This window comes from Priapulus caudatus, unplaced genomic scaffold, assembly GCF_000485595.1.
Source record: "Priapulus caudatus unplaced genomic scaffold, Priapulus_caudatus-5.0.1 Scaffold343, whole genome shotgun sequence".
Lineage (NCBI taxonomy): Eukaryota > Metazoa > Priapulida > Priapulimorpha > Priapulimorphida > Priapulidae > Priapulus > Priapulus caudatus.
This window is the reverse complement of record NW_014577404.1, coordinates 51,441-65,205: the sequence shown is the minus strand read 5'-3', so window position 1 is coordinate 65,205 and position 13,765 is coordinate 51,441. Positions and strand designations below refer to the sequence as shown.

The 13,765-nt window shown below is 39.5% G+C and overlaps 1 protein-coding gene across 1 annotated transcript in view; it reads left to right on the top strand.

Annotated features, from left to right (window-relative positions):
- LOC106809291 (exportin-5-like) overlaps positions 1–12,061 on the top strand; it is a gene marked incomplete in the record, with an annotated part of 31,575 nt that extends 19,514 nt beyond the window's left edge. Inside the window, 12 exon segments of the mRNA XM_014812323.1 lie at positions 183–372; positions 711–826; positions 1,619–1,816; positions 2,831–2,967; positions 3,831–3,975; positions 4,390–4,481; positions 5,866–5,996; positions 6,250–6,354; positions 7,147–7,287; positions 7,706–7,774; positions 8,113–8,211; positions 9,289–12,061. Of these exon segments, the coding sequence (XP_014667809.1) occupies positions 183–372; positions 711–826; positions 1,619–1,816; positions 2,831–2,967; positions 3,831–3,975; positions 4,390–4,481; positions 5,866–5,996; positions 6,250–6,354; positions 7,147–7,287; positions 7,706–7,774; positions 8,113–8,211; positions 9,289–9,432 (1,567 nt within the window).
- Between the last annotated feature and the right edge of the window lie 1,704 nt (positions 12,062–13,765).

The window sequence follows — 13,765 nt, the reverse complement described above, 5'->3', positions numbered from 1 at the left end:
TATTTTCTTGTAGGCTGTTGATGGAAATGTGGTCAGTTTCTCATACCCAGTGTATAGAGTTATGGTCTATGAGAAAATGTCAATGTTAAGACTAATGTTAAAACTTGTTTTGATGTGAGTGCATGTGCTCTTATCACGTGATGCACAGGAACATTTGAGTGGCAGATTATTATCTCCATTAGTTGTTTGGCTGCTTGTGTCAGCAGTCTTGTTGGTAGATGTAGGTCTGATTCTCGTGTATTTATTGTAAATGCACACTTGTATTTTAACTGCTGTCACGATGTACGTTACGTGCTGTATTTCCAGATTATATACTGCATCAACACAATCTTAGCTGTGATAAAAAGGAGCAAGTGGCCAGACGATGCAGAGGTATTTAGTGTACTGTAGATGTGCACGAATATTGTGGCCAACGTGTAAAAAATGATATCTCTTTATATACACTGAGTGATTAACATAGAGTTTATAGAAGTCATTCATGTTCAATGTCATTATTCATATGTGATTATTGAACGCGGCCTGGAGATCACTCTAGCTTTTATGGAGTTAGTGGTGGTAGTCATAGCTATTTTGTGTGGCTGTGTGGTTTCGGGTATGCAGATGTATGTATTCTTCTGTAGGAGTTTGATGTTACATAAAAATAATGCTGATACAGTGGTTGTGTAGAGGTTATGCCCGTACACACACTCCACGTGTAATTTATCTCACAGGAAGCCAAGGCGGGAGCGTTTGTGATCGGAACGAGTGATAGTGGCGCCCCCATATTACGCAATCCTGCATCGTCACACATCATGCCCCTCATGCAGAATATGCTGGGACTTCTCAGGTACGGTTGTTCTCTGCCTGAGATTCACAGCATTGTGATCCCCATAAAGGAAATCAAGGCATATGGGCAGTTGGCAGGAGAGTGAAGTTCAATATCCGATCTACCAAAGAATGTGTGTGTACACGAGTTTGCATGTGTGCGTGCAGGTGTGCATGCGTGCACATGTGTATGTTTATGCATACCTGTGTGTGTGTATTTGTGTATGCATGCGTTCGTGTGTCTGAGTGCGTGTATGTGAACATGTGTGTGACAAGATAATTAATAATACTTCCTTTAATTAAATGCCTTAGTATTACTACATAATCTGCATTTTTGTTAAATTTGTAAAAATAAATGTGTTAATTTATTTGATTTTTTTTTCCATTTTTGTTAATTTTGGTAAATGTGTAAATTTGTTAAATACGTGCGTGCATGAATCCCTCCGCCTGTCTGTTCACTTGTGTGCGTGTGCGTGTGTGTGTGTGTGTCCTTCTGTGTGTGTGTGCCTCTGTGTGTGTGTGTGTGCGTGCGTGCGTGTGTGTGTGACCCTGTGTGTGTGTGTGTGTGCCTCTGTGTGTGTGTGTGCGTGTGTGTCTGAGTGCGTGTATGTGAACATGTGTGTGACAAGATAATTAATAATACTTCCTTTAATTAAATGCCTTAGTATTACTACATAATCTGCATTTTTGTTAAATTTGTACCGTACGCTGTAATTATTCTTTCCAAAAAAACAGCAGATTTACAGCTCGCAAAATCACAGAAGATCTCACGTAAAACGCATTTGTGAAATATAGCCGCTCTTTTCTCTCGCAGCTCTTTCAATCGGATGTGGGTGCCAGAATTCCTGGGTCGGAGGTCGCCGGAGTTCGGGCACGCCTACGAGCTTCCCGAGACGGAGAAGATGGCGCTACTGGGCATCACGCCTCCGTGCAGCGACCAGCTGGACACAATCTCAATGAAGCATCCGCTTGAGCGCATGCAGACGTTCCTCACGAACGTGCACGACAACGGGTGAGAGATCTGTGTAGTAGCACGCATAGGAGAGCATTGTAGGGTCACACCCTAGACGTGTACTAAGGAGATGTCATGTGTACTAAGGAGATGTCATCTGTACTAAGGAGATGTCATGTGTACTAAGGAGATGTCGTCTGTACTAAGGAGATGTCATGTGTACTAAGGAGATGTAATCTGTACTAAGGAAGGCCATCTCAGTTGGTCACAGATCGACTGCACTGCCCAGTGTGTGTTCATCCAGCCTATCAATCACTGTCATTGAGCTATACAGTTAGTGATAAGTGAATAGTTTCAACTCACAATAGCCTGCTTCGGGATAAACTGCCTAAAGCTGAAAAGCAGCTGTTTTACAGCATTTACAGAGTGTTTCTCTACATAGCGTCAGATTCTGTTCTTCATTCATTCACCTGGTTACAGTCAGGCGCGTAGCTACCTATACGCAAAGTACGCAAATGTGTACTAAAAATTTTCAGAATAAAAAAATACATGACCTTTTTACTAAAACAAAATAATATAACGTTCAGTTGGGCTTACAGAATTATGCGTGTGATAAGAATAATGACTACAGTGTCATTATGCCAGATGGTCGGAAGGATTTCAGTAAAAATAATAACTGACAAATTTGAGTGCAATTTTGCGTACCATAAAAAAATGTCTGGGTACGCCCCTGACATTGTGGTACTTTCTGGGCTATTTAGCAAGATGCTGTTGCATTTTTACTCCCAGGGCTATGTCAGCATCAGCGTGTTATTTTTTACAACAATCATTCAAACGCAGCTCTTGATCTGAATGTGTAGGTATCCCGTAATGTGAAAAGATATCTACAGTTTCTTGCAGAGCCATATTGTTACAGTTACGTTCGAGTTCAATTACCTGCGTGTGAAGAGTCGTAATTTTATGAATTGCATGCTACTCAACTAAAATCCCTTTTAATTTCTACACTCGCACAGGAATGCCATTTGCATTCACACCCCACAAACCGTCTAACATGTTGTTTTTCTGCGTGGGTAGGTATCATATACTAGGTAACGCGGGATCAAGTCTGGGATTCCAGTTCTACAGTACGGAAGGACTTGCTGACCTGCTACTGGGAACCGTCTTCACAAGTCTCGACTCAATCCCCGACTACAGACTCAGACCCATCATTCATATCCTTGTACGAGAGGCGACGCATGATGTTACTGTGAAGTAAACGGAATGCAATAAATGATGAACGCGGCTTGATTGGCGTCCTAGTTGGTAGATGGGATAATGGTAACCCATGTTTAAAGTCTTTTGTGTAACCATTGTTCGATGTATGTTCAGAGTAATGTTCAGAGCAATGTAATGTTCAGAGCAAATTCTGAGAATTCCTTTGGTAAATTAAAAGTGGTGTTATATAAGCTTATTAGATATTTAGATTTAAGTACAGTGTCAGTTTCTAAGTATTTAATAATTACAAGTTGATAGATTTATAATGTCTTATCACTGTGTGAGGTGTTAACTGTGATTCCACCATGTGGTCATAACTTTGCAAAAATCCAAAAGTTACATTATTCGTGGTTCCATGATATAACTGCATAGTTTACGATACTTGTCGTCTCATGACGCATGGGTTCACATTTAGATTTATGTTAGTTTATTCAAATCCCTTCACTCAGATTAATGGTATTTATTTCTTAGTGATTTAACAAATCAGTACAGGTTATTTCTCAAACTTTAGAGGAGAAATTTGAGTTCTGAACATAACTGAACATATCTCAAGCTGTTAAGCTAATATTTGTGCACGCAAAATTTTACACACAAAAAGTAGTTCCACTGTCATAGTACACAGTTGAGGCTATAAAAAAGAAGTGGTATACTGCACGCACTAATGTGTACATGCATTCAACACATGCACGCAACACGTGTATACGTGAACATGCATGCATACGTGCATACATCATTTGTGTACATAGTTGGCTTTTGTAGCTGTAGTAGGCAACGTTGGTCAACCTCTCTTTTTGTTGTGACCTTGACTCACTCTCTGTACGGATCTTCCTGAAGCCCTTTGTGCAGCACTGCCCTAAGGAGTGCTACAGCAAGGTGTTGCTGCCTGTGCTCTGTGTTGTCTGCCCGTACCTGCTACACAGGCTCAGCGGAAAATGGCAGGCGATCAACCAGCGCTATGAGACGAGGTACATACGTGTCCGCCCCAATGCATCGCACAAGGGTTCGACCGATTTTGTTCAGTGTTCACTTGTTGCGTGAATTTTTATTGTGTTTTAAAAGTGGATCTTTTTAATATTTGTATTTGTGTCATTGCGTCACTACTTTGCAGCATTTCTCGTAACATTTCATGTTTCTATTGTACTGTCTTTTGAGTGGTTTTATCGCGCTGATATGAATTGGTATTATAGTGATAAATATGCCTTGGTTGCCCATTGGACCCTTACAGGTCTAGGTCATTTACTGTTTCTATCTTTCATGAGGTGTCTTTCATGAAAACCACAGCACGAAAATGTGCAGTGTCACCTTGCCTCTCTATCTCGGAATGTCTTTGCTGAGTAATTGATTGATGTGGTCGTAGTCATATTGTTTATTTGTTGCAGTGGCGACAATGAAGATGACATGCCTGAATCACAGGAAGTTCTTGAGGACCAAATCATACGGCAGTTAACTCGTGACTACATTGATTTCATAGGTGCGCCCACCCGTGTTCAAACTCTGACCTCGTCTATTCTGCAAAAAGCATTATGACGCCCGCATATGTGATCTGTATTCCAGCCCCTGTTTTCTGGATAATAATGCTCGCTCCCACAACCATGTGAATCTCCATGTAGCATTTACCTTAAGATTTGTTAGATAATAGTCCACTCTTAAATTTATCATCGCTCAAGTAAATCAGAGAAAATCGTAGAAATGAATAAATGTAGACAATATTAGACTCGGCTGTCAGTGTACACATTACTGATTACTTCAGCATAACAATTATCACGAGTTTGTGCTGTTATAGGCTATAAACAGTAAATTAACAGCAAAATAGCACCTGCTAACTTGCAATACACCAGAATGGAATTTTCAAACGCTCTCACAAAACAAGTGCACGTAGTTGTGTTATTTTTATAGACTGGTATCTCTTCATGTAGACAAAGGTAACATAGTGTAGAGACAGGGTACCAGTCGCATGCTAATTTTGTAGACATGTAAACTAAAACAAATCTAATTTGATATTGGTGAAATGAGTGATGTGTTGAAGCAAGCAATGAAGTGTTTTATGACGATAGCCTTGCTACATACTCTTGGTGTTACGCAAGGAGTGCAGGTAATGCTAGCCGCACACTATCCAATTTTGCACTGTGCACAGCACTGTGCCCCCGCACACTATACGACCCGCTCCCGATCGATCGGGAGGCCCCCGCACACTGTCCGACTCAAAGTTGTCGCAAACCATGGCACTCTCGTGGCGTTCCAAGCGGATTTAGCGTGTACTAAGGGTCGGGAGTGTTTTCCCGCCATTTTTACCGAATGCGGTTCCCATGGCGCTGCTCTGTGATTGGTCAATTTTCTTCAGCGCTCGCCGATCGGGTCGGATGGCCACGCACACTATCCGAGTCGCGTCATAAGCCCTCGCACACTATGCGCTCCCGATTCAAAATTCGAATCGGGCCAAAATGACCTCCCAAGCCAAACTTAAGCCTCCCGAGCCAAACTTAAGCCTCCCGATCCATTCGTAAGCCTCCCGATCGTGCTCGGGTCGGATAGTGTGCGGCTAGCATAAGTATTAGAACAGTCGAGAAAATATGAAAATTGTTTGAAAAAACGTGAAATCATCACTTTAATCAGCATAAAAGCATTATTCAAAATCGAGGTGATTATAATAAACATGTTACCTATAGTTAATAATAATAGTATTAAATATAAACTATTCATGATTTATAATACTTACCAGTGGTTTCACTAGTAAATCTTAGTTTTACCTCGAATTATTAATGTCACAACAATAAATATGCATCTGAGTAATGTGTCATAACAACATGAGCCATCATTTTTCGTATGTAACTAGGTGATGTAATGCGTCTCCATAGGTGTCATGTGTCAGAACAGGAAGACTCCAGACCCGGCTAACTGTGAGATGCTGGAGGAGGATGCTGCAACAGTGACTCCCGCTCACGACGACAGCCTGTCCGATCTAGGACTGCTGATTGCGCACACCGAGGTATCGTTTCTCCACCCTGTCTGTGCTGCCTTCTGATCCCCTAACTATGAAGAAGTCTGACCATCCCTTCACTTAATTGTGCATGAATAATTCACATGTTCCTCGTTGAGGTCTAGCTATTTTCTACCTTAAGTTAAACTTAGTTAGATAGTTTACATGTATTTCATTATTAAGTTTATGTTATATATATATATATTAGAACGTGCTTATACACGGAGTTTGAGAGTTGCTATATTTCATCATTTCGTTGCAGACCATTGGTTCGCCTGTGATACTATTTGTCTTCTATGCGCTGTGTGTGAATGATGCGACCACATGTAATAAGACAGTGCCACTCTGCTGGCCGCTACTCAAACAGGTGAGCTGTTGCTGTTGTCATCTGAGGGAACATCAGTATCTCCCATTACTTTGCCCCTTTATAATAGTAGTGAGTCGCGTGTGTGTGCATATGCGCATGCATATACGTGTGAGCCCACGCGTGTGTGTATGACTGTGTGTCTGGGTGCGTGGGTGCATGCATGAGCGAGTGTGCAATGCCACACACCTGTTAATTAATGCATCAGCTGCTTTAGGATAGCACTTAACTGGAATTAGCATTCATGTCTTTTGGGACATGAATATAAAAATCAATCAGCAATGCTTCGGAGCGATCATAATTTATGCTGTATTTTTCACACAAGTTGTGAGTTGAGGGATCTTAATATGGACAGTTTATTACACCTTATTTAGATTCCAGTTTAAAATTTATAAATGTGTAATAGAGTTGTCAAGTCTTTGAGTGTAGGTATTGTTGGTTTGCATTTTAGTGTTAAAGAATAGTCCTACTTGGTTTTTAATGTGTTTTTTAGGATTACGTTGCTCCTCATGTGTTTGAATGTTTAGTATTGCAGAGAATTTTTTATAATTATGTTCGAGTTGACCCTGCTATATATGCATCGTTATATTATTACTATTGTATATTACTATTATTAAATTGTAATAAATTATTATTAATAATGATAGCAATAATAATAACGATTATGAACAATATTTTATTTTGGCGAATTTGGTGAGATGTGCATCCACTCCAAATTTGGGAATGCAGAAGCCAGTTTCTAGAAATTATAAGGTGACACTAGATTCCGATGTAACTGTGCGATTTCGTCACCAGTGTCTCGTGGACCGGAGTCTGTCAGCAGATGGCGCCATGAATCTCCTGCGCTACGTCATCCTGGGTTTGCAGCAGCATGGTCAGCATGAAGCCTGCCAGTCCCAGCTGCTCGGCCTCGGTCTGCAAGCATACGAGGGCATGGTACGTGACTCTGGGACTTGGGTTCGGCTGTTGTGATCTTAGAGATGGGTATGGGTGTGATGTTAGACTTGGATCTGGATGTGGTGTTGAACTTGGGTATGGGTGTGACCTTGGATTTCTGTCAGCATGTGATGTTAGGCTTGTTTCTGGGATTGGACTGAATGTGACTGTTTACTCCGGTAGAGCGTTGACTTTAGACTTGGGTCGGGATGTAGCCTTGGATTCGAGTTTAGTTATTAACTCAGACTTGGGTCTAGATGTGATCTTTAAAAGTAATTCCTATCCAAGGGTTATTTAGTTTTTCCTACTGCACTATGCAGCAGGTAGATTAGCTGGACAGAGCCACTATATTGAGGATTTATGTGTTATAACATTTTACACATAGAGTGTTCAACTGTTACTTGTTGTCTTATTATAGCGGCAGGTGTTTCCAGTGATACGGACCCTGCTGCTCCAGATTACCAGCTGTACTGAAGCTGCACTACAGGTACCGGTTGGGAAGCCGAGTGCTTCATAAATATCATTCATCCTACACGTTACAATTAATACAGCACATCTCTTAACATGTCAATTTTTACTTAATAGAAAAACAATCATGAAACTGCAGTAAATATTATCATGTTTGTTATATTTTTTACTTATAATTAATTAATAGTAGTAATCACACATTGCAGCTGAGACCCAAAACTGGTCACTGTATAAGACGCAGCTTTGACGTATTTTTCATTAAACACTTGGTGTTGAAATGGAGACCAGGAAACTGATCTCATCTATTAAATATGAACGCATATTTGTAATTCGATGAGCGTTTATTTGTTTATTCAGGCGTTTGACGAGAAGTTGCTGCAGGCGATGCCAACAAAGCAGCTGCCAGAAAAGAAGAAGAAAGACATGTTCAAAAAACTCGTTAGTGATATCATTGGGGTTAGTAGACTACCACCACTCTATATAGTGTAGTGTAGCATAGCGTAGTGTAGTGTAGTGTAGTGTAGTGTAGTGTAGTGTAGTGTAGTGTAGTGTAGTGTAGCATAGCGTAGTGTAGTGTAGTGTAGTGTAGTGTAGTGTAGTGTAGTGTAGTGTAGTGTAGTGTAGTGTAGTGTAGTGTAGTGTACTGTAGTGTAGTGTGGTGTCACTTTAGTGTAGTGTAGTGTGGTGTAGTGTAATGGAGTGTAGTGTATAACATGCTAGTGTACGACTACTGTTGTTGGATTTAAATTTAGCCTGTCGCCTGCTGAGATGTCCCGAGATGTGACTGTGACTAGTTGCAGTCGAGAACCTAGCTCGGTCACACACACAATGAAATATTTCAGTTGTCAATTCACAGTTCAGAATGTCACTAGAGCGACTGTCATTAAAATGGCATAGTTGTAATTTCTGTTTAATATCTGTTATAAATTGGTTCCAGGAAAACATAACACATTATGACATAGGTTTCAATGATCAACACATTTGGTTTATTCCACGAATTAAAAAACTTATTATATCTTAATATATTTATTAAGGGTTGAACACACTTGTACTATCGAGAGTAAAATGAAACTCAATAAACTACCTACACGTTTTAACCAATATTGAAATAACTACAAAACGTAATAAAAGCAATAGTAATAATGAAGAAATCATGATGAAAAAATTCGAATTCAAACTGCAAATCTTTACATTGAACGAATATATGACAATGTTTGTGTGTACAGCCAACAGGGTAAAAGTGAAGAATAGAGCAATTTAAAGAAATGAATATCGCAGTATATCTATATTCAATAAGTATAAAAAATAATCATGATAATCAGGATTATATATATATATCAAAATTGAACAAAAAAAAACATCTGTTTTAATTTACTTCTGATATTGTGTATGATGAGGGAGTCAATAAAATAATATTAGTATAGTATTACTTTATTCATTACTACTTTATTGTACTTTATTCATTACTACTCATTCAGGCACTATATTTACGACGTCATCTATATAATCATTCTTTTCTTTTGTCGTGAACAGCACAACATTGGACAACAGTTCCGGAAAGAGGTCCACATCAGGAACCTTGCTCCGCTGTTCAAATCCTCAAGACCGCGGGCGGCTCCCGTGCCGGAGGAAGAGAAGTACACGGGTTTATGTGAGCTCTTCAAACCGCCAGTGTGACGCTATAGGGGTTGACAAAGCGTGAGTTGACGCCCCCTCACATTGTGCTAACACCTTGTTGCAAAGTCACCGAGTGCCATGTGTCATGTTACTTCAACCTCACTGTTGAGCTGAAGTCACACGTGACAGGATGGCGTGTCTTAACAGATGAATTGTGTGATAGGCATGACTGTTCTGTTGTTTACCTCTGGTTGAAATGCGTAATACACGTGACCATTCTGTTTTAGATGCAGCTTGTTTATGTTATTGTTATGCAGCAGCTATGTGTTTAAGGCCTGATACTGTGTAACGTTGTTTGATCACTGTGCTTAGCTGCAGTTGAAATTCTATTTTACCTGACTGCTCTACTGTTTTAGCTGGAATTTATATGCTTGAAACCCCATTGCATCTGACTGTTTTCGCTGCAATTGAAACCCTATTGTTCATTGTTTTGGTTGCAATTGAACCCCTTTTGTTCCCTGTTTTAGCTGCAGTTGAAATATATATTACATTTAAATCTTTGACATTTTTCAAGAATTTTTTGTAATGATTATGAATCACCTGCTGATTTTAGTTGTGCCAGTTATCCCTGAGTGAGTTTTAAACGTGATTTATCTAGAGGGTAACAATGACGATAGGCTAGCTTTTAAGTCGGCACGATTTTTCATCTCTAATCTTGTTCTTTGACATTGAGATTAGGTAGTGACAATAAGATCGTTATCTGCGTTGGGATCGTAAGTCTTCGTATCTCGCAGGAGATAAGGGCTTAGGATGCTAGAACATTCATAATTTGTTTTTGAGTATTTGCGGTTGTAAGTGGGGAAATCGGCCCCCAAGTTAAAGCATCCGAGTTGTGGGTTGTGGGATTTGGGTGGGATAGAGTAGCAGATTTATTTTCTTGCTGAAAACCATTTTTGTTTCAGAAGTTATGTATTTTTCGATAGTGATCTAAGTGTATTGTATTTCATTTGTAAGTAGTATCTTGTTTTTAGCAGAGCAGTTAGTTCAAGAGCGATGAAACGTACCGTCTGTGGATATGCGAAGATATTGGGGTATAACATAATAAGCAGGAGTATTATCCCAGTAAGCCTTTGGCCTTAGGAGAGGAATGAAGTGTCTTTTCGTCATTTGTGATAATCCGAAGGAAATGGATCGTTCGTACGTGGTTGATATCCGCGCTATATAGTCATAAAATAAATACAAACAACAACCGAACATTGAGGTCAGGGTTCGAGTATTGGATTGCACCCTCGTGACTTTAGTGAAAAGAGGGCTAAATGTAGTTATCACTGGGTGATATCTGTGAAGGCTATGTGTGGCATGACGTTCAGACGCTGAAGGGGTTAAAGTGATTTCATCAGTCTTTCAATTAATTGCCAAAAAGCTGTAGATGGAGAAACACGCCCCTATGGGGGGCTTTGGGGATCCACGACTTCTCGTAAACTTTAAGATTAATGAAAAAACTAGTGTCAACTAAAAAAGATTGCAGCACCTACAAAATCACGGTATGCATGTCATCAACGAACATATGCACAGAACTATTCTTTTCCATGCATATCTTCAGGATAGAATAAATCTGCTGCTATCTTTATGTAGTGCATAATAATAGCCTTGCTTTTTCCCTCGTGCTGGCCTGACTCTGTGCTGGCTGGTAGTGCCAAATAGTTAAAGTCATGTATCTGTTACTGCATTCAGCGCTATTCTAATAGTTGAAGTATATGCGTGATAACTTCAGAGAGGTTCTGCAGATGTAACAGTCTCTAACCACATTTCAAAACTACGTTTTTATTTTCATTTGTGTGCGCGCGCGTGCGTGCGTGCACGCGCGTGTGTATTGTATTAGACCTTTATCAGAGTATTATAAATATGGTAGTCAGGTAGTCAGGGTATCGCGGAGGCATACTTATATGAAATTTAACTGCATTGCGGTTACAACCGGGCAGTGGACGACGCTCACGCATTTATACGTCCAGTTACACCGAGATTAATCAATAGATTACGCTGACATTGTACGCGTGTTTCTATAGCACGATCATAGAAAAATGAGCACACTGTGTCAATGTTGAGTTTGTGAAAATATTCTTCGACATTATTTGAAACATTTGTATTGTACAGTAGCCTTGCACAAATGTTTGTAATAACCCGATTTACTACCGTGAAATCGTGTGTAATATGTCAAGTGCTTATCGTTTATTTCCTAGCTATCATAATCAAATGGTTTCCATGTCTTCACATTTTAGAATGGCATATATATATATATATAAATCTTGTCTAGAATAAAGTGAGGTATGCATATCAGTATATACATATATAAAGCTTAGTGTTGTATTAAAAATAACTCAGTTAACGCCTATGTGCCCTGCAGAGCGACAGGCAGGCTGGCAGGCAGACAGACAGAGGGAGAGAGAGAGATTGCGCGCGCGCGGACGTTTCTTCTGTTGATTAGTTGAAAAGTTACAATTAACATTGTAAAATAACCGAAAGATATTTTCCAAATGTGAACATGAACAAAAGTTATTTTATGTAATAATGCAAACGTCATTTTATTTCACTAATAATCAGTTCGAAAGTTATAACAAATGATATTAATAAATACGGTGCCATAGTAGTCAGATATAACATTTATACTTGGCAGCGATTTACTATGATATACGTGCTTGTTAACTAGCAAAATTAATGATTTGATATCTTTGATAAGGATGTTGATGAAAATGGGTATATTACAGCATAAAATACAGAAACAAAAATAATGATTCTTGAAACCCCCGATCTACACCCTCCCGCCATTGTAGATTGACTCCCTCAATCATCGTTTTGGTTGCATTGGCTCTGAGACAGCGAATGCCTATTTGCAAACACATTTGCTCATATAAATATTGTTTATGTGTGTATGAATTGTATATTGTGAAGGAATGGGTGGACGAAACTGTAGTGAATGAATTCGATGCTAGAGTAACCGTGAGGAGGTACTGTATTATAACCCTATGCTTCTTCTGATTCCACAATTAATTGGGCTCTCGGCGACTACAAATTGTAATACTATATCTAAAGTACCTCAGGTAAAAATAACATACATCATTACAAGCTGTGATTAGATTAAGCGGACAGCGCGTGGCAATAAACGCTGAATTACGGAGCGATGTGACGGCTACACGTTTCACATGATCAGTATACGGAGTGGTGCCAGAGTAACCACATAGCAACATTGAGAGTCACAGAACGCGTCGTCCGCCATATTGGAACGGTTTATCGTAATCAAACGTAATAGGTACAAAACAAACCACAAAGTGAAATGTCACATAGACATTTTAAATCAAGAAATGTAATGTCTCATGTATATATCAAATCACGAAACGTAACATCACAGGGACATATATCAAGTTACGAAATCTAATGTCACGTGCACATAGCAAATTACGAAACGTAACATCACAGGGACATACATCAATCTAATGGCACATATAGACATAGCAAATCACGAAACGTAAACTCACATGGACATTAAATCACAAAACGTAACATCACAGAAACATCAAATCACGAAACGTAACATAGCAAGAACATTTTACATCACGAAATGGAGCGGCACATGACAGTAGGCATACATATAGACAGTCTTGATTATCATTTGCACTACAACAAAACCAAAGAAGAACGTTAGACATAGCGAGTGTCAAGTAAATATTCCACTCGTTATTGTCTTGTGTCCATCTTGTACGTATGTTTTTCATCCATCTCTCTTTCTCTCTCCTACTCTCTCCCTCTCTCTAAACTTTACTAACCGTGACGTGTTTGACCTTCAGACTAACAACAACAGCCGTCAGGATCACGAACACTATAGTGGCAGCGATGACTGAGTAAAAACTGACAGGTTGGACGCACGAAGCAGTGTCGGGGGCGGCGGGGGCGGTTGCAGCTTCAACTTCCACTGAAATAGAACAATGGTAGCCGGCTTAGCAGAGGATCCAGTATCTAGTTCGGCCGCCTCAGTTTATTGAGTTAGTCTAATGTATTAATGTGATTTCAAAACCGCTCGCCTGTTGCTAACATTAATCTCAAGAGCACGGAGATTAAAATGAGGATAAAAGAAACATAGGGATGAAAGAAAGAAGAAGAAGACGATGACGAACAACAGCAACAACAAAAAGCACAAGAACAAGAAGAAACAGGAGAACAAGAATAAAATGGATTACATGATCTGTGTAAATATAAACTTAGATTTACTAATTAATACTATTAATATTAAATCTATTATCTCTTTTATATACACTGATTGCGCGCAAAGCTTTGGGATCGTTTATATTGAAACACCTCCTCACATATAAACAGCATTCTCTCTCTTACTCTTTCTCTT